The 22,145-nt window shown below is 44.2% G+C and overlaps 1 protein-coding gene across 4 annotated transcripts in view; it reads right to left on the bottom strand.

The window, feature by feature from the left end:
* LOC136957626 (sodium channel protein type 5 subunit alpha-like) overlaps positions 1–22,145 on the bottom strand; it is a 188,118-nt gene that overhangs the window by 147,541 nt on the left and 18,432 nt on the right. For all 4 annotated transcript variants that reach the window (XM_067251702.1, XM_067251701.1, XM_067251704.1 and 1 more), the window contains exons 3-8: positions 20,214–20,305; positions 15,331–15,573; positions 11,797–11,860; positions 4,723–4,864; positions 4,450–4,647; positions 4,135–4,314 (exon numbers count right to left, since the gene is read on the bottom strand). In XM_067251702.1, the coding sequence (XP_067107803.1) occupies positions 4,135–4,314; positions 4,450–4,647; positions 4,723–4,864; positions 11,797–11,860; positions 15,331–15,573; positions 20,214–20,305 (919 nt within the window). The remainder of the gene's footprint in view (positions 1–4,134; positions 4,315–4,449; positions 4,648–4,722; positions 4,865–11,796; positions 11,861–15,330; positions 15,574–20,213; positions 20,306–22,145) is intronic.

Here is a 22,145-nt window from a genome sequence, read left to right as displayed (position 1 = left end):
CAGTGAGCTTTTTATGAATGAGCAATTTTCCACTAAATAAATGTCAAGCTTATTTACGTTTTGGGGGGCATATTTTCAGTTAGCAGATGGTACCGTTTGAATTGCGATTCCATCTTCTACTGCCGGGTAACGTCGTAGAATAATCTTCAAAGGGGTTGTTTATTCATGAATGAATGCAATATGAGTAGGCTAAATGCCTGAAAATATTATGAGAAGAGAAAAACTTAAAATGACGTTTAAATCATAGAGATTAGGTCAATTTTTACACCGGTCTGCAATAATGTCACGAAAACACGCGTGACTACCTTTGGCAGAACATTCGTTTCGCATCTGTTAACTTGGGGGATAGCTAGGCTAACTATAGCTTTACTGCAAGGCAGCTGCAGAAACGCCACAAACAAAGAGGCCAGGGTGATAAATATTTACTCATTTTACTTTGTGATATGACACACAATTGTGATGTGTAATGTACAATATAAGCTGATATTATTAAGGAAGTACATCTACTTTCGGAAACAGTAGTCTACTATTTCACTGACATATTAGCATCATGACATTAGCCTGTGTTGCCCGGGCAACACATACTACAGTGGTCTATGATGTATCTGTTTTCAATCGTTAAAATAAACATTCCTCACATATACATTTTCGTTGTAGGATTTATTCTGACATTAGTAAACGATTTGTTGGTGAAATTACCATTACCTGTGGTTTCAAACCAGTGTAGCTCACTGCAACGCTGTAGCCTACTGTACCCGAGACACTAGTGTGAGTAGCTAACAACAACTCCTCAGCTGTTTAAGTCAAACGGCAACAGAACATGTTCGGCACTCCCCTTACTCAAAAGTCTTTCAGTAGGGAAACTATCTGACTACTAACCTGAACTTCATTGCCACAGCCTAAACTTTGTCAATCTGTTCATGAAAATAATTAATTTCAGCCTAAACCGTACAACGGAACGTTTAATCGAATTCAACCAACGCAATCGCTATCAAGACGAACACAGCAGTAGTCTAGTACTGTACTGTAGTAGTAGAATTTACCGGGGCAGCTTCTCCACACAGGGCTATATCGCATTTTGAGTTGTTACTGACAATGATCGCTACCAGTGAGCTTTTTATGAATGAGCTATTTTCCACTAAATAAATGTCAAGCTTATTTACGTTTTTGGGGGCATATTTTCAGTTAGCAGATGGTACTGTTTGAATCGCGATTCTATCTTCTGCCGGTAAAGTCGTAGAATAATCTTAAAAGGGGGTTCTTTATTAATGAATGAATGCAATATGAGTAGTCTAAATGCCTGAAAATATCACGAGAAGGGACAACTTAAAAGGACGTTTAAGTCATAGAGATTAGGTCCATTTGTACACCGGTCTGCCAAATGTATTCGTTTTGATTCAGCCTGTCAGCTGCCTCTTGCAGGGGAAATGAGAAGACATCATATTTCATTCTACACTTCACTCGTATTGTTTGTTGTTGAGTTGTAAATGAGCAGCAAAAAAAAGATGCTTTTAAATCTATGTAATCTTTATAAATAATAAGTAGGCCCGATGCATTTTTATATAAAATATACAGACCCCTGTGCAACCGACGCAAGCAAGCACACCCTACAATTTCCCCAGAAATTGTATCCTCTCTAGTTCTCTAATGTCGACACATTTTTTAACAACTGGCGCGAGACAATAAAGTGAAGATGGCAGCAAAGTAGAGCTACGAGCTCAAACGGAGGCAACTTTTTTTATTGAACGAAGATGCACTGTGTCGTCTGTCGTATGTTCCCGTCTAAAGCAGACAAAAGTGGATATTTTTACAGAGGCACCGACAATTTTCGAAAACAATACCTGACCAGCCATGCTAGCAGACAGCACCTGGTTTGCGTGACAGCTAAGCGGATGGTTGACAATCCATCTTCGAGGCCGTTGACCATGCTGGTCAGTTGTCAGGAATTTAAATGTAGATGCCCATCGTGTTATTGCACGACTTATAACAACGGCATATCACGTAATTAAGACGGACTAGCCGTTCGTCTCGTTCCCCCAGGCTATTGAACTGCAGCAGAAGAATGGTGTCGACTTGGGTACCTAGTATCATACTGATGAAATGCTATGGACGCTTTTATATATTAGCATTAAGGGACCAGTTTCAGCCAGCCAGAGTTGTGCAGAGATAGCTGTCAGCAGGGAAGAGAGCACGTCATGTTTGAGGTTAAAAGTCAATTGTTTTGTTGACTATTACCTTTTAATTTTTTATCACTAGAAATGTGATTTCATTTGAGTTCTTATTATATCCAGGATGTGTTTAATAAATGGTTAAACATGTTAACAAAATAACACAACTTATAAGTCTTTGGTTTTGTTGTAACAATGATAAATTACAACTTTTGGAGGGGGGGCCAGTAAAAACTGTCTTGGGGCCAGTAAGTTTCAAACCCACTGGCCCGATGGGGCCAGTGCCAAAAAATGTTAATGTTGAGCCCTGGCCCCTAAAGCAATAAAGTTTGGCTACTTAAAGACACCTTACACTCATGAAGTATGTTCTAAATGGCATAAATGCTGCCAATTAATAATTGACGTAACAACTTCTTGTAAATGGTCAGTAGCCTAGCCTATCGATTAAGGTAGGCCACTCTGAAGCATGTACACTGCCTGCTTCATTTGATCTTGATAGGCTAAGTATTCTGTAGCAAATAATAACAATAAACCCACTTTTTATTAATTAAAACTACTTCAGCATAATAATGCACCTAAAATATAAACCTGAGAAAGGGCAGCAATCGCTATCGAATCAACAGACAATTTAGCTAGCAGGGGAAGAATACAAACAACGAAAATCACCAGTTAACTTGATTTACATTTGCAAGAACTATATACTTATACAATAACAGGCTTACATTTACATTTAGTCATTTAGCAGACGCTCTCATCCAGAGCGATTTACAGTAAGTACAGGGACATTCCCCCCCGAGGCAAGTAGGGCATTGGCATGTTGGGAATCAAACTGGCAACCTTCGGATTACTAGCCCGATTCCCTCACCGCTCAGCCACCTGACTCCCTAGGCTTAAATGTACTGACAACATAAGTTATACGACTTATAGTTCTCAAGGACGCACACACGCAATCTCAACTGCGGTTTGAAGCGTGTGTCCGTGCAATTCTCCGACATGCAGAAATGTAGCAATAGAGGAAACACTGCACTATATATTATCATTCCAGGTTAAGAATACCAATGGAGGCTGCGTTGGAAATCGTAAATCAAACTTTTGTCAGCATTTTGAGTGGAAATTTCATTTGCGTTTTTACAGGTGTATTCGTGCACATCGGGCTGGCCCTCGCAGCGGAACGACAGTTTACTGGCCGCTCTGTCCATTCGCGCACCTTACAGTTGCGCATTGATCAGACAAGAAGACACGCTTATCAACTCAATTACTATTGATCAAAACAGAACGAGGGTTCGGCTGTAGCCTACTTGAAACATACTATTGAGAACATATTCGCTGACATGCATTGCACACGTGATGATTTTTGTTTTTCATCGCAGACTTTTTTTTGCCTTTGGCACTGGGGATTTGTCATTGGCGCTCGGGAAAACGGCTTTGGCGCACGCCAAAATTTTCTCTATGCAGGAAAAACCCTGAATGTACTGTATTTCATTTGCTGAATACTTTCATTTGTCTCTACAAATGTATTTGCTGTGTTTACAGTATGTAGCCTACTATGCAGTATTCAATTTGAAATATGTTCAGATTTTCTGTACAAAATGCAATCTTTACGTAGACAATGTGGAGAAATACAGGAAATATTTTCATCAGTGTGCAGTACTGGTCTTGTGTGTTGTGTTTTGTCAACATATTCATATCTCTGACAAAATCAAGCAGGTTATATCATTAAAAAAGAATAGTTACTGTAAAAGTGTTTTAAATTGTGCACAACAGTGTGTAACTTTTTTTTAATAAATGATAGTATAGTTTTGAACAAAGTGTTTTATTTTGCAAAAGATTGGAGGTGTTCTGCTACTTGTGTGTCAGGTTGTGTGAATCTAGTGTTGTGTTTTGACAAAGTGATCCCTGTTTTCAAAATTGTGCTTAAGCAATCGGAAAAAACTGTAAGCAATTGGAAAAAACTGTAACATCTCACCCTGCCTCCGTCCACCGACTCCATCTTCAGCATCCTGTCCTCTGATTGGTTCTCCCCCTCCTCAGCCACACCCCCCAAACCCGTGCTGCGCCTCCTGTCCAACGCATGGTCATCATGGAGGGCAAAAGGGGAGGGGTCTGGTGACATCATCGAGGCGGTGTCCTGAGCCTTCTGGGATGCCTGCAGAGCAAAGATAGTTACTATCTGTCCGTTCGTCCATTCATCTCTCTCTCTCTCTCTCTCTCTCTCTCTCTCTCTCTCTCTCTCTCTCTCTCTCTCTCTCTCTCTCTCTCTCTCTCTCTCTTTGGTTCTGACCTGCTGCTCCCTCTTCAGCCTCTCCACAGCCAGCTGGAACTCCCTCTCCTTCTGCCAGGCCTCAGCGATGGTGGCCTGGTTCTGCTCCTCGTAGGCCATGGCCACCACGGCCAGGATCAGGTTCACCAGGTAGAACGATCCCAGGAAGATCACCACTACGAAGAACACCATGTAGGTCTTCCCTGCTGAGCGCAGGGTCTGCAGACACACGTGATGGTGAACACACTGACACACACAAACACACACATTCTGGACTCGGACATAAACTCCTACCTGGTGGTAGAGGTTTTCCCAGTAGTCCTGAGTCATTAACCTGAAGAGGGACAGGAAGGCCCAGCCGAAGGAATCAAAGCTGGTGTAGCCATAGTTAGGATTACGACCCGCCTTCAGACAGTCAAACCCGTCTGGACATTTCCTACAACAACAACAACATCATCTTTGTCTGTTGTTTCTCTATGGAAATGTTGGATAGTGACCCCCTGTGCTCTGTGGGCGAGTATGAATGTCCTTAATTCATGACCCTGACTAAAGCAGGATTGCATGTCTCCATGTCTTCTTGTCTGGTGAGAAGCTTTCAGACTGTTGAGAGACCACCTCAGAAGGCTGCAAATTCCTTCATGTTTAATGAAACAAAGTTCAACCTGACTCAACAACAGAGTAAGAACAGCAAGACAGAGAGTAAACAGAAGAAAGACTGCCTGGTCTGTTTAATCAGCTATGGTTGCTCCTATTTACTGTAATGATGCAATTTTAGTGTTAATAATCTATTAATTAACAGTAAAACAGTAGCAGAGGCTACTGTATCTAATTAGCTCCCACACTCAGACATACAAAATGACCAACATTGTTGCACAATAAAGACAACGTGTGACTGCCCGAGTGTGTCTTACTCTGTGTGTAGTGTGTGTTACTGTGTGTAGAGTGTGTGTTAACGTGTGTAAAGTGTATGTGTCCAGGATCCGGAACAGTGATGGTTTATTTTTCTGGCCCTTACCTCAGAGTTCTGGGGGTAATTTTGTTACCCCCAAGTGTCTATGCTTTGTGTCATAGTGACGTTTCACGTTAAAAAATACGTTAGAAATTTGCAATTTTCTGAATCAACTTTTCGCTTTTTGCTGGGTTTTGTCACGCCATGATTTTTGCTAAAGAAGAAACAGGTATGCTACCGTTAGCAAATCGATTAGCCTGCGTTGTTGCGAATGACACACAACCTGCGTGACCCACAGAGGTTGCAACCAACATTGAGTGAGTGAGTTGTCATGTTGATTACTATTACAGCTCCTGATTGGATCTTTGGATTGGACACTGAAGATAGAAACCACATTTAGTAGGAAAACAATATAGGCGTGAAATCACGCTCCAATGAAAACTTGCTTGGATCATGACGAAATCAGAATGTTGATTTTGGCTTCGGTCCAAATTGTATTACGTCTGGGTCCTGATCCGGACTGCGGTCCGCCTATTGAGTACCCCCGAACTAGACAGTCAGGAAGGTGCCACTTAATGTGGTGACGCCAGCCCAAAGCAATGTCACCACATGCTCATCCAATGTGACACACACACATACACACACAAACCACACACACACACACATACATGCACGCACACACACACACACAGTTGTAACGGGGTGGAGGTAAGAATGAGGGGAAGTTAAAAGGCCCAGACCACATTCACTCCCCCACCTCTCCCCGTCCCAGCACGTCAGCCCCCTGCTCTGCCTGGCCAGAGAAGAAGAGGTGTGAGGGTGTGGAGTCATGGATGTTATCACACACACACCTCACTGTGTCTATAGACCAAGTGTTAATGGACACAACCACTTCAGACCCCCTCTGGGCCCCCCCACACACACTCACAAATTCATCCCACACACATACTCTCAAAAACATACTATCGTTCCCAGAAACTGATATCCTTTATAGACAGTGTGTGTGTGGCTACATGTGTGTGTGTGTATGTGTGTTAGAGGAGCTGGTTTCTTTCAGCACAGAGACAGGTGGGCTGACTATCACTAGACTGTCAGAGCATGGCATTCTGCATGACAAACAGACACACACACAAACAGCCCAGTGCTATTCTGGGCACCAGCATTCCCCACTAGCCTGAGTGGAAAAGGTATGTGTGTGTGCGAGTGTGTGTGGATGTGTGTCTGTTTGATAGCATAACTCCATATCTGTTGTTTCTATTACATTTCCCTGTCGCCGAGCGGGCGGGAGGACCAGGGGGGCAGGATGGGGGCAGGAGGGTGGCAGGAGGGGGACAAAAAGGGGGGAGAGGAGGTGTCATGAAGGAATGATTTCAAAGAAGAAGCTCCCCGCTGCTCCCACCCTCCTCTCCAGACCTCATGTGCTCTCATTGCGCTAGGGGAACAGGCTCCAGCTAGTCTTTGGAGAGATGACTGGTGTCTCCTCCTCAGGTGTAGAAGGACGAAAGGACCTCACACTCCCATAATAAGAGTAACCAGGAGGATGTTGCTTGAGCACACTGTTGCGAACTTACTTTCTCCAGAGAGAGAACTTGACTTCTCTCCACTCTTTCTCTTTTATCTCTCTCCGTCTTTCCCCCCTCTCGGCCTCCTGCGTAGCCTTTAAAGATTACTGATAAAGACTAATGTTTTCATCAGTACCATCATAGCAGGCTACAACTGCACCAATTAACCATGCACCAGGTCTCAATATAGAACCAAGCAGACAAACAAACAGATATTCCCAGATCTGGCATCAGACCAAGCCTTTGATCTGGTTCAATAAATGATAATTGTCGACCTTAGAGCTGTGATCTTCACGGCATCTCAGACATCCCATAATGATAGAGTATTTATAGAGAGAAGGTCTAATAAAGTCACACCATACAGACAGACCGATAGAAAGTGAGGGAGGGAAGCAGGAAGGGCATCTGCAGCCTTCTCTAGATCCTTTGTGTCAACATCTACAGAGAGATGTGACTCACTGGAATCTAATGAATGTAATGTGATGTGAACATGTAAACCTTCGCCTGGTAAATTAGTGTGACACACACACACTTTCCTCTCCTCTGTCCTCTTGTCCCATCCTCTTGCCTCCTCTCTCCTCTCCTCTTTCCCTCTTCTCTCCTCTCTCTGCCAGTCCTCCATTACCCTAACCATTAAAGGAGCAGTCGGAAGGGCAGAATTGATCAAATGGAAGGAACCGCTCTGCCAGGTCAAGCTCCTGTAAATGTACACACATGGTCTAAGTGAAGCTAAAGGATGTGACATGCTGACCGGTGTGTGTGTGTGAGTGTATGCTCAATAAAACAACAAGAATGTGTTCAGTAGGCCATCTACCCATGGCCTACTGAACACGCCCCCATGTGATGATTGGCAGGTCAGGCTGTGATTGGCAGGTCAGGCTGAGGTGGAGAGCAGACTAACAGATACAGCTTATTGATCAGCTCAGAGCTATATTGGCTCATAGATACATAGTCTGACACTCAAACAGTCTGCCAGACAGGCAAACAAACAAGCCAGAAACTCTGTGGACCGTGGACCAACACACACACATATTCCTAACCTCATCAGCACCGTAAAACACATATTCCACTCCATAGTCTAGACATATCAATAGTGGAGACGTTTGTTTTCCTCCCTGAGACCTTAGAGATGCTGTTCAGACTGAAGGAGGGACATGGGACCTACGGTCTCTTCTTCTACTTCCAGGTACCTTGTCATTGAAACCGCTGGTCTGACCAGTTTCATTCTGGTGCTGGCAGTGTGTCTTAACCTTCCCAAGAGATGTGGGTCTACTGTAGCTATGTGGACAGCCTGGAACAAGCAGTTCTATAACACCATTGAGCCTGTTCAGCAACAGACACAACTGGTCAGTGTGTTTTATGTTAGGTTGGTCTTATCAGCTCCAGGAACACAGACATCTGGCCTTTGTCCTGTCTGTGGGTTTGTGGGCAGATGTCTCATTCACAACACTCTGGAGACGTCGTAATTCAGCCTTAAGGCTCCATTACACCAAACCATGGATAACCCTTCCAGACTAGGCATACAGAACCACACTTGACCTCAACACAGAACCACACTTGACCTTAAAAGAACTTGACAGGGCCTCAACAGAACGAGACTGGACCTCAAAACAGAACCACACTTGACCTTATCACAGAACCAGACTGGACCTCAACACAGAACCACACTTGACCTCAACACAGGTCCCCAGAACATTCATTTCTCCAGCATCTTCATTGAAGCATCCGGTTTTTTTTACAATCACTAGGACATGTTTCTCAATACTTTGGTCACATTTACAAAACTCATGTCGTTTTCCTTTCAGCTAGGCAGCTAGCTAGCTGTTATTTTCCCATTCAAAATGCACTAAAACTATCAAAACACTTCACACATGTCTCATATCAACTAATTCTTCCATTACACGAGCAAAGGTTGTCATCCAATAAGCACACCTTGTCACCCGTAAAACATCGACCTAAAAAATGTTAGCAACAGGTAGCATTACACAATGTTATCTTTTGTAAAATGTATTGACAAAACAATAGTGATACCTGTCTACTGTTTATAATTCACTGCAGTATATCTTACAGGAATGAATCAGACATGATACAAGATGCGTCTCTATGTTTTACAGCGTTTCACATTTTGCCCTTCCAAAATACAATATTGTAATTTGTACACCATCTACCAATACCGTAGCAATGCTAGGCAACCCTTGTCTTCTACATTTGGCCACAGGTTCTCATCCACATCATCTTATATCATCTTGGGTTCCTGGTCCATCCCTAACTATCTAATGGATTACGGTAAGTCCAGGCAACCAGCTTTCATTGCTTCCAGGAGGGAGCGAATTGGATTGTTTAGTGAATTTTTTGGATAGTATTTCACTTTTTTGATTTGGAATATATTTCAATATTACTGAAGAAAATTCCTGTCTATTCAATTTTGTGTTTTGTTAGGTTTAGAACGTACGTTTAACAGTTTTGAAAAGAGTATGTAAACATGTGCAAATGGGCTTGTGGGTACAAAGTTTGAGGGTGTGAAAATAGTTCATGTAATTTGAAAGGTGTTGTCAATGAATGCATTTTGTGCCAAAGCAATGAAAACTGTCAGTTTAGCTGACATAGACTGATGTTGTGCACACTGTATGAAGAGTTTTGAAAATGTGACCAAAGAATTGAAAAGCAGGTCCTAGCGATTGTAAAAAACTGTCATACATGCACTGATGGATTTGCACTAATTTAATAGGGATGTTCTAACTAACTATAACCCTGAATAATCCTATCCTTAACTCTGAAGAAGCCTAACCATAACACTGAATAATTTGTACCTTAACTCTGAATAAACCATAACCCTGACTCTAACCATAATCCTGAATAGCCCCTGGGTTGAAAATAAAGTCTATTGATTACCCATGACCATTTGCATATTTTGAAGAAGTAAATTACTCAAGTACACCAACATGGGACTAGCTTTGTTAAAATTACAATAATGCATTACAGTGGATGGTAATATTAGTAAAATTTAGTTTCTAACAGGTAATGTATAATTTCACTAGATTAAAGAAATGTGAAAACGTGTTTTTTGCGTTTGTTCACATATTTAGTTAGTTTTAAGCAGCGACATTTGGCTTTAAGTTAACTCATTGGGTTTCTGGAGTTGTATGTTATGAGCTCCACGCATTGAAGTTGTTTACTACAGATCCCATAAAATCTGAAATTTTGTACTGTGATGGCGACAATGTGTCAACTAACGCTAACCTACATTTTCTTTCAAACTATAGCCTGTTCATTCTTTCTAAGCCATTTGATGGTGGGCCAGAACATAATCAAGGCAACAAAAAAAGAAACATTAGTAAAAAAAAAAGATAGATAATAGATAGATAAACAAATAATATGATAAGTGGGACAATCTTATTTTAATTATTATTTTACATACTTTTAATCATTTCAAAGCACAAGTACACAATCTTGGTCCATGTCAGGTTACCATTGAAAGGCTTGAATTATGACACTTATAGCACCATGGTACTAGACAGTATGCAATGAAGGACAGCATTGAGCACCAGAATGGCATAACAGAAACAGATTGTTCATGACATGGTGTCAATCTTATTCCAATTGTATGTGTGGAGCTCTTGGCAATAAGAAACAACCACAAATTGCACTGTATGTCGGCTATTTTAGTATTGACAGCCTGATATTTAAAAAAAATTATAGACTTTTTTTAGTCTATCAATCTCATTTCGGGGGCAAATAAATCTGCTAGCCACTTCCTGTTACCTCCCACTATTCTATAGGAATATCCAGTTATAAACCAATTTCTTTGTTGTTTGGAACACAACCATACATCTCTGCCTTCTTCCTGTAGTTCCTCTCTCTCTCTCATTCCGTTCTTTTCTCTGTCTCTGAGCCCTGCAGGGTCTAAGAGTCAATGGTGTCCTCTTTCAGGCCTGAAAGGTAGCTGAATCATGCTCCTCTATACTCAGTTTCTCCATATTTCCCTCAGTCCCTCTCTCCATCTCTCCTTGACTCACAGTGTAGGCCCCCAAGACCAGCTTATCATTCTGAACAGCTGGAGGTCTAACTGCTTAGTCAGAAGTCCACAGACACCTCCGTCCTGCCCACATCAGGACCCCTGACCAATCCTTCTGCTTGTACTGCTACCCTGAGGACAATTTCAGCTTCTTTTTGTAATGTGTAAAATAAACCAGTGGAATGCTCATTCATCATATAAGCATTTTGGTTTGTCCAATACAGTGCTTTTTCTTCATCTAACTCAGATAGTCTACCTCTGCAGCTGACATGTAGCCAGCCAGTGTCTGTCCTATGCAGTGTGCAGTGGAGCATTCAGAACTGAGACATGTGCTTCACCACATAGCTGTATCTTCAGTAGTGTCAGTCTAACCCTAACCACACCCAGACCAGACAGATCTCCACCACAGTCCACATCAACACAAGTTAACCCGTTAAGGAGTAGCGTCACACATATGTGATCGTTCGAAAGCGGGCCCCACAGAGTACCGTCACACATGTGTGATTCTGAACATTCCAACCGACTATTTTCCGATAGACAAAAACTATATGACAAACGCTATAGTATGGCTTCAAAATTTACAGTTAGGAGGCTAACAAGTAACACTAGCAGGTAGTAGCATTGCTACGAGTATTATACTAGGTTGCTAGGTAACGGAAGCTAACTAAAGCTAGCTAGCTTCCGTTTTGGAAAAATAACTCACTCTGGTGGAAGCGTCGGTAATATTTAAAACTCACTCCTTAAACCACCACCCTACAGTCAATAGACATGTTACGTAATAAAACAGGAAATGTTTTGGTAACATTGAGATACACAACCTCAGAAAGTAATTATAGACTTACCCTGCATCGCTCCCATCTCCACAGATTAAGGCATCTTTAGCCCCTTCAACTTTGTAGTAGTTGTCTAGAAGAAAGGAAACTGTTTTTAGTCTCGTAACCAAACAGACAAAAGGGGACAGCTTTGAAATGATTTGGAAGTTTGGAAACATGTATAAAGGAAGACAGGTTGGTGGGAAGAGAAGAGAGGCAGGGAAAGGGAGAATGCGTGGAGGACAAGGAAGCAAAGACCACAAACAATACCACTGATGAGATAAGGGCTACAATTACGGCCAAATGCAGGACAGGAGAGAGGGAGAACTAGAACCATCACAGTAGCCTACTGTACAGCATGAGTGATTACACTATACTTATCATTGATCATTTGGGTGTGGATTTCAACTTCGTATTTTTCAAAAGTACATATATTACAGTACTATATACAAAGATATGGAAAACATAAAGGATACTGAAGCAAATTTCTGCATTTCTTTATCATTCTTGAATAGATTTGTAGTCAAAGTGAAAAAGTGTTGTATTTTTCAATCATGAAATACGGATTCATGTGTAAAATCATTTAAGTAAACTGCAAAGATAAAAGTTCATAATTTTTTTAATGCTCCCTCTTGTCAGTGTTTTTACAGTAAGTCAGTGTGTTATGAGTGACAATGTATTCTTTCTGAGAGAGAACTGTTGCCAGTGTTGTGGTCAAACCATTTTTGTCGAGTTTTGGAGGATATATTACCGTAACTGTTTAGCCAACCTGCATGTTGCTAATGCAGACTGTGTTAAGAGTTTTGCTAAAGTAACTTCAGTATTGACCAATGCATGATAGCAATCCCCCCAAAAAATAATGGTCCTTGGCAAGTAAAAAGCAGAGATACATTCCTAGCATGTAGATCTGCTGACAGGAACTCATGCCCCAGAAACATTACGTTATGGGAATTGATGTTTATTGGCAGCACTCCTTCTCAGCAGCTCCATTGATATCCCATCAGCATGCCTGATGGCCTCTGGTTATTAGATCAGACTGACTGCTCAGGATTGTGTTTCTTCCTTGTTCTTTGGTGGATATGTAGGCCTGGGTGGGACATTTATATCATGTTATGGATGATTGCCGGACAGAATGGCAGGGAAATTCATAAAACAATTGCAATAAGTTGACTCATGCTTGTGTACAATGTTTAGATTCTTTTTTTTATTGACATTCTAGGTTCATACTGACCATACTAAAGGCTGAGAATTATGCTCAAGACTGAGGTGGAGGCTGGGCTTGGATGTGAGGCTCTGGCTGTGGTGAGCTAGGCCTGGTATAGTGTCTCTCCAGCCATTAGGAGATAAGAGTTCCAGAAGGCTCCATGTCCACTTCAGCCTCCTCTAGTGTAGAGGCACCAGAGGGACCAGCCCTCATCTCCTGGCCTTTCTGCTACACTCCAGCTGCACTTTGTACCACTTATCCTGGCTGGACCGGGACTGGGGTGAGGCTGGGGCTGGGGCCAAGACTGGGCCTGAGGCTGGGGTGTTGTGGTGTTTTGGCCCGCAGCCTGTTATGTCATTCAACAGTCCACATTCCTGGTGTCGCTTTAGATGCTGCTATGTCACAAAGCACCACGGTCCCCCATCCCCCAGACATCTGCTGCGCCCTCCTCCCCCGGACACCCCCAGCCACCGCCTCATCTCAGCCCCTACTCCAACTGCCCTCCTCATTTTGACTCCACACTCAAATATTACATACCCCTATGCTCCCGTATCAACCCAACACTCCCTAACTGCTGTCCAAGCCTTCCATCCCCCCAACTCCTCCCTCAACCCCCCCCCCCCACACACACACATACACACCCCTTGCACCATTCACATTGCACCATGTTCAAACCGCATAAACCTCCTCCCCCCGTCTGTACACACACACATGCATACATACCCACACACAGTACACACACACACGCACACACACATATACACACATACACACACATATACAGACACTTATACAAACATACACAAACACAAAAACACCACATGTACTCTCTGAACTGCCATGTGTTCTGCCTTTCTAGTCAGCTCTACAGTGCTGCTGGAGGAGGAGGACTGGAGGAGGAGGAGAGCTGGACGAAAGGAGGAAAGAAGGGGAGGAGGAAAGGAGGAGGAGGAGGGCTGGAGGAGAGGGGGGCTGGAAGGGGCCATGGGGGACAATGTCCCAAAGAGGAGTAGAGCTGGCTACAAAGTGAGGCAGAGGACACACTGTATGTGCAGGCTTCTGCTGTGTACAGAGTGTATGGTGTGACTGTGATTGCATCAGCAAGTATACTAATGAAGATGCTGTCAGGTCAGGTGGTCTCGAGGCTGATGATGAAGACATGCATGTGTCTAATGAAGCCTGGCATAGTGCTGGAGGAGGGGGCTGGAGAGGGAGGAGGGAGGCTGGAGGAGGGAGGTTGGAGGAGGGGGCTAGAGGAGGGAGGCTGGCGTAAGGAGGCTGGAAGAGGGGGGCTGGAGAAGGGAGGCTGGAGGAGGAAGGCTGTATGAGGGGGCTAGAGGAGGGAGACTAGAGGATGATGGCTGGAGGAGGGAGGCTGGAAGGGGGAGGGAGGATGGAGGCTAGAGGAAGGGGGCTGGAAGAGGGAAGCTGGAGGAGGGGGCTATTGTTTGTTTGTCCATGCAGCTAGCACCGCAGTCTGACAAAAACATGTACACACACATGTCTGCGCTGGGACTACACCTGTGTTGGTGCTGCTCAGTGGCTGCGGAGGGGTCATGACCCATGACCTCTATTTCATGACAAGGGGGTGGAGATCATGTCTTGAGTGGAACCACAAGATGATGATGAATCATCACATCTGGGAACAATTCAGTGTGGTAAATCTGTCTGGATCTTGCAGGAACACTCATTGCAAACTCTGGAACTCCATGAATGCGAGGGACAACCCTCCGCTCTGAAGGGTCTGTCATAGGATCAACTTGTACACCACTGAGAGTAGTCCCATATCCCCATGCCCTGCCTCCTCTGTCTTACTGAAGATTTTCCTGGGACACAGAATGAGGGGCTGAGCCCCCTTGTATAGGGGAATTCTGCCCTAATCCTATTGGACGGAGAACCGGTACTCCTGATTGGGGCATACATTTGATTTGTCAGAATGCGCCAGCAATGGCAGCACAGGTACAACACCAGAAGCAAAGTGCCCCAATGGGCCTCCGCTGTGCTCATAGAACTGTGGTAACTCACGGTTTAGAGGGCACTGACACACACAAATACACCACAGCTAGACATATATGATCCCGACAGATGTGCTGCGAGAGCTGAACAAGCCCAATTTTACTGCCCACATAATGTACAGGGTTGTCTCATACAAAGGGAGCTCATACTGGGCTCTAGTGGAGCATTCATCCACCATGGTTCTCTATAAAAATCCACCATGGTTCTCGTTGAACATCCAATATAGTTCTATTTACACAGACCATATAAACACAGGAGCTCTCAGTCTTATTGGACAGAACCTTCTGTCCCAGACATCGTTTACAACCCGTTTAGCTCCACTTGTGAGTTCTGTTGAGTCTCACCTTCGTCTGAGATGAAGTCCTTGAGCGACGGCCAGGTCTTGTTGTTGCAGAAGAAGGAGCTGTTGGTGTTGAGTGTGTTGTTCACACAGTGGGCCGTGCTTCTAACACACTTCTGACGTAGGTTGCCCATGAAGAGCTGCAGACCAATCAGAGCGAAGACGCTGAGGCAGAAGACTGTGAGAATCATGACATCAGCTAGCTTCTTCACAGACTGGATCAGAGCACCTACGATGGTCTTCAGACCTGGGAACCACACACACACACATACATACACACACAGACATATACACACATACATACACACACATACATGCACACACACACACACACATACGTATACAGAGCTGTCAATATAACAAATATGAAACATATGAAACATGATAACATAATTTACAATCTTTTGTACAATCATAAAATGAAGTGTAAGGAGCACACCACAACAAAACCACAACAACTAAAGCAAAGCAGGTTCACAGAGAACCCAAAGGCAGACAGAGGCACATCTCCAACTAGCAGCAAGCTACTGTTGTCATTACTGTGTGATTGTCTCTTAGCGGTTAAAACAATGGCAGCCAGCATGTGTCTTACATTGTCATTCTATGTTCTCACAGGGCTAGCCATGCTAGTTAACATGTAATTACAGAGCTATGCATGCTTGTTGACATGTTATTACAGAGCTATACATGCTTGTAAACATGTTGTTATAGAGATAGCCACGCTAGTTAACATGTAATTACAGAGCTATGCATGCTTGTTGACATGGTATTACAGAGCTATATATGCTTGTTAACATGTTATTGCAGAGTTATGCATGCTTTTTTATATGTTATTACAGAGCTATGCATGGTTGTTAACATGTTATTACAGAGCTATACATGCTTGTAAACATGTTGTTATAGATATACTTGCCGCCGAGTGAGACCCTGGCTTTGTTTACATAATTAGGGCCATTGTCAGCTGCGCCTTTAGCATATTTAGGCGAGTAGCACTGCAGAGGCAGCCTCGTCTGGCAGCCTCGGTGCACGAAGACTCGGTCGAACAAAGACAGGGAGTCTACCTGCGGGAGTCCACCGAGGATGGCCGACGTGGTGGATCACCTCTTCTGATAAGCATCACCCTATTTGTATTCTAATCCACCTAGAACATATTCATAGCTAGCATGTGTTTCTTCAGCATTCCCGTTCATTACACTACTCGTAGACGTAGATATATCACAAAGTATATACGGTCAACTTCTAACCTTCACTACCTATCCAGATCTTCTCCACCTGCCCTCTCTCTTTCTATAGGGCTCTGGAACTGCCAGTCTGCTGTGAACAAGGCAGACTTCATCCCAGCGTTTGCATCTCATGCTTCTCTTCATGCCCTGGCGCTGACAGAGACATGGATCCGCCCTGAGAACACTGCAACTCCAGCTGCTCTCTCCGTCAACCACTCCTTCACTCACTCACCCCGCTCAACCGGGCGGGGTGGTGGGACAGGGTTGCTTCTTTCCCCACATATTAAATACACATCCACACCACTCCCTGTTACTGCCAAATCATTTGAACACCATTATGCGATGCTAACTGATCCTTAATTGTTCTTTATCGCCCACCAGGCCCGCTAGCCGACTTTGTGGAGGAGCTGGACATGCTCCTCAGCGTCCTCCCGGATGATGGAACCCCCCTGATAGTCCTTGGGGACTTCAACATCCACCTCCAAGGAACTCAGGCCGTCGACTTCTTGTCTCTCCTGACCTCCTTCGACCTGACGCTGCTGAGCACACCGGCGACCCACAAGGCAGGCAAACAGCTAGACCTCATCCTGACACGTAACTGTATCACTGACTTAACCTCTGTAACCCCACTGCATATTTCTGATCACAACTTTATCCAATTCTCTATCTCTCTCCCTCCAACTCCTTCTACCTCCCCTCCCCTTGTAACTTTCCGGCGCAACCTCCGCTCCCTATCCCCCTCCCATTTCTCCTCTATTGTAACATCCTCCCTCCCCCCCATTGACGAGTTCTCGTCCCACCCCACTAACACTGCCACCGACACCTTGTTAACCACTTTAACTGCATCACTTGACTCTCTCTGTCCCCTGTCAACCAGGCCTGCACGATCTTCTCCCTCCTGCCCGTGGCTTACGGATGTTATTCGTGAAGAACGGTCCACCCTTCGGGCAGCTGAGAGGAGATGGCGCAAGTCCAAAGGCGGTCTGGACCTTGATAAGTATCACTCCCTCCTCAAATCCTTCTCTTCTCACATAACTGGTGCTAAAACCCTCTACTTTCTGAACAAAATTAACTCTGCTTCAAACCCCCACAAACTTTTCTCTACCTTCTCCACCCTTCTTAACCCACCTCCCCCACCCCCTCCCTCCACCCTGACAGCAGACGACTTCTCCTCCTTCTTTGAGAAAAAAGTCGCCGACATTAGCAGTCGGTTCCCTAAACCCACCTTTCCTACCCTCTCACCCTCCATGACTGACCCAACTAAATGTCTAAACTGTTTTTCTCCCCTGTCTGAGGCAGAGATCTCTGACCTCATTCTCTCTCATCGCCCCACCTCCTGTCCCCTTGATCCTATACCCTCCCCTCTCTTTCAAACCATCTCCCTCTCCATCATAACTTTTCTTCTCCATGTCCTAAACTCCTCTCTCACCTCTGGCACCTTCCCCTCTGCCTTCAAACAGGCTAGAGTTACCCCTCTACTCAAAAAACCCTCCCTTAACCCTGCCGTTCTCCAGAACTACAGACCGGTATCACTGTTACCCTTCCTTTCAAAAACTATTGAACGTGCTGTATCTAACCAACTGTCTAACTTTCTCTCTCAGAACAACCTGCTTGACCCCAACCAATCGGGCTTCAAGACTGGCCACTCCACAGAGACTGCCCTCCTTTCAGTCACCACTGCCCTCCAGTCTGCCAGAGCGGCTTCCAGGTCATCCGTTATCATTCTGCTGGACCTTTCTGCAGCGTTTGCTACGGTTAACCACCAGATCCTGCTCGCCAGACTTTCTGAGATGGGCATCACTGGCACTGCACTCCAGTGGATCTCATCCTACCTGTTGGGAAGATCCTACCAGGTTTCCTGGGGAGGCAAACTGTCAGGCCCTCGCCAGCTCTCCACTGGTGTCCCACAGGGCTCCGTCCTTGGACCCCTCCTCTTCTCTCTGTACACCACCTCACTTGGACCGATCATCACCTCCCATGGCTTCTCCTACCACTGCTACGCTGACGACACGCAGCTGTACCTGTCGTTCCCCCCGACCGATCCGGGGATCTCAGCTAGGATTGAGGCCTGCCTCACAGACATCTCCGCCTGGATGACCGAGCATCACCTCCAGCTGAACCTCGCCAAAACAGAACTTCTCATCATCCCGGCTAAACCCTCCATCTCCCACGATCTCTCAATCACCCTGGGATCTGCGACGGTGACCCCTTCATCCTCTGCCAGGAACCTTGGGGTTACCATGGACGACGAGCTCTCCCTCACGGCCCACATTGCTGCGGTCTCCCGGTCGTGTAGATTCACCCTCTACAACATCCGGAAGATCAGGAGATACCTGTCTGAGCACTCCACCCAGCTGCTAGTCCAAGAACTCGTCCTCTCCAAGTTGGACTATTGCAACTCGCTGCTCGCTGGTCTCCCAGCATGTGCAACCCGCCCTCTTCAGAGGATTCAGAACGCGGCGGCCCGCCTGGTCTACAATCTACCCAGACGCTCCCATGTTACCCCGCTCCTCATCTCTCTCCACTGGCTACCTATCATGGCCCGTATCAGATTCAAGACCCTGGTATTGACCTTCCGAGCAGTGAACGGGACTGCACCCGTCTACATCAAGTCTCTCCTGCAGCCTTACACCCCCACCCGTCACCTACGGTCTTCTTCAGACAACCGCCTGGTGGTCCCACCGCTCAAGACCGCCCGGTCCCAACACAAGCTCTTCTCCTGTCTGGCCCCCCAGTGGTGGAATCAACTCCCCACCTCCATCAGAGACACTGACTGTCTCTCCACCTTCAAGAAAAGGCTCAAGACGCACTTGTTCCGGGAGTACAACGGTACTTAGGAACGGTTCGCTTGACCCGATGTTAGTTTCCTCAAGGATCACAATGACTCTTGCTTAGAGACTTGTTGCTCTTGTGGTAACTGATTTAAATTTTTGTTCTCGCTGTGATATATTGTTTTATTACTGTTGCTTGCTTTTTTCCACAGGTACACTTGCACTTATAGCTGTTCATGTTGTTTAATTGTAACTTGTTTAACTACATGCTCTTATGGTTCTTCCCTTTGGCACTTACTTTGGTTGTTCACAATGTGTGCTTCATGTTTTGGCTACTCGCGATGTTTTTTGGCTATCTTGTTGTTATGATCAGTGACCTATGCACTTTGTAAAGCTCTCTCTTGGAAGTCGCTTTGGATAAAAGCGTCTGCTAAATGAATAAATGTAAATGTAATGTAAATGTATAGAGATAGCCACGCTAGTTAACATGTAATTACAGAGCTATGCATGCTTGTTGACATGGTATTACAGAGCTATATATGCTTGTTAACATGTTATTGCAGAGTTATGCATGCTTTTTATATGTTATTACAGAGCTATGCATGGTTGTTAACATGTTATTACAGATATATGAATGCTTGTTAACGTGCAGAGGAGGGGCATCTAGAGGGTGGCTGTTCCAGGATTGCTATTTCTATGTCAGGATGCCATCTGCCTGGTATTCCCCCAGGGCAAACCTATCTGTAATTTTTACAACCCCACACAAAGACCTGCCTCTGAAACCTACTCAACTGGCATTAGAAAACCACACTTAAGTTAAAAAGCAAATTACAAAGAGTGAGATGTGAGTGTTTCTGTGCTCTGTCTGGAGTGGTGTTGCTGTGAGGCCTCACCTGGAATAACCGAGATAGTTTTCAGGGCTCTGAGGACCCTGAAGGTACGCAGCGCCGACACATTCCCCAGATCCACAAACTCTGTTACATACCTGCAACAAGCCAGAGACACCAGCATGTGAGCATTGACTAATAGCCACACACATCGCAGGATTGTCCGGGATTGGTTTGGATTGGACAGCAAGGAAGAAGAAGAGAGCAGAGAATACATTGTAAACATGGGCTATGTTACAATAGGGATGCTAGGGTCCCTACGAAAACCAGGGAAACACAAATTGCCGCTACCAAAAATTGCAGAGTGAAAATTGTGTTTTTGTATTATAATTTCCATTGTGAAATGTTAGTTTTAGATGTTAGTTCATCAAGAGCAGCATGAAATTCGACAGGGCTCTCAAGTCTCTTGCATTCGCCATGAGACTCACGCATTTCAACCAGTTCACACGCTCTAACGCAACACCTTACACGCCTGTTTGTAATATCCTTACACAGATCTGCTACAGCGTCTATATGTTCAACATGGGTTTCATGTGACATCACACAGTGGTCGCGGCGCCATCTTGGGGACCGAATTGCAAGATGCCGTCTATCTGCTGTGCTGTGGGCTGTGATAACAGCAAATGTCAAATACATAAATGTACCTTTTACTATGTCCCAAAAAAGCTGAGTCCGGAAATGAGTCTCTGCAGGTTGGGATGTCTGCCTAAGGGCTTCCCCGGTGTATGGAGAGGGATTGTGGACGAGGTAAATATAGATGTCAGCAAACGTCAAATTTGGCAGGTTTTTACTTTAGTGGAGTGAGCAGTTAACTTGTCAGTAAATAAGGATCAAAACCTAAAGTATCTATCTTATAAAAATAAGTGATGGTGGTGGTAAGGTGTGCTATTTTCGTGTGCAACATCATCCATTCTCAATGAGGAGACCCGAGTATGGCGTGGAATTAGTGCCAGGAGAGCGAGCTCTGTAAAAACGATTTGTAACTTGCAAAAAAGATGTGTCTCTGTAGAAAATGATTCGTGTACTTGCAAAAAAAAGTTTTGTGTCTCCGTAGAAGAAGGCAAGATTTGTGTACTTGCAAAAAAGATTTGTAACTTGCAAAAAAGATTTGTGTACTTGTAAAAAAAAGTTTTGTGTCTCCGTAGAAGAAAAAGATTTGTGTACTTGTAAAAAAAAGTTTTGTGTCTCCGTAGAAGAAAAAGATGTGTGTACTTGTAAAAAAAAGTTTTGTGTCTCCGTAGAAGAAAAAGATTTGTGTACTTGTAAAAAAAAGTGTTGTGTCTCCGTAGAAGAAAAAGATTCGTGTACTTGTAAAAAAAAGTTTTGTGTCTCCGTAGAAGAAGGCGGGAACACTGCTCCCAAAACCATCTAAGCCAATCAAATATAGCCATTTCTGTGTCTAGTATCATTGGACATTGTCCAACTAATGCTAGGTTTAATGACTGGTCGTCTAATTAAATATCCGTATACATATTTACATTAAAAAACTATTCATCTTACTACGACTCTTATCCATTAATTTATACTGTTAAGAGTGTGCTAACCGAATAATCTTTAAATGTTGCATTAAAGGTACATGCCCATGGATATTTTGAACTACTTACCAAATGACTCGTCATTGAAATCATCAGCATTCTAGTTTTGTTCTTATTCGCTGACGTTCTTTGTGTGATAGACAGACGAAAATGTCCAATGATACTAGACACAGAAATGGCTATATTTGATTGGCTTAGATGGTTTTGGGAGCATTGTTCCCGCCTTCTTCTACGGAGACACAAAACTTTTTTTACAAGTACACAAATCTTTTTCTTCTACGGAGACACAAAACTTTTTTTTTACAAGTACACAAATCATTTTCTACAGAGACAAATCTTTTTTGCAAGTTACAAATCGTTTTTACAGAGCTCGCTCTCCTGGCACTAATTTCACGCCATACCC

The sequence above is a fragment of the Osmerus mordax genome, chromosome 15 (genome assembly GCF_038355195.1).
Source record: "Osmerus mordax isolate fOsmMor3 chromosome 15, fOsmMor3.pri, whole genome shotgun sequence".
Classification (NCBI taxonomy): Eukaryota; Metazoa; Chordata; class Actinopteri; order Osmeriformes; family Osmeridae; genus Osmerus; species Osmerus mordax.
This window is presented reverse-complemented; position numbering and strand designations above follow the sequence as displayed.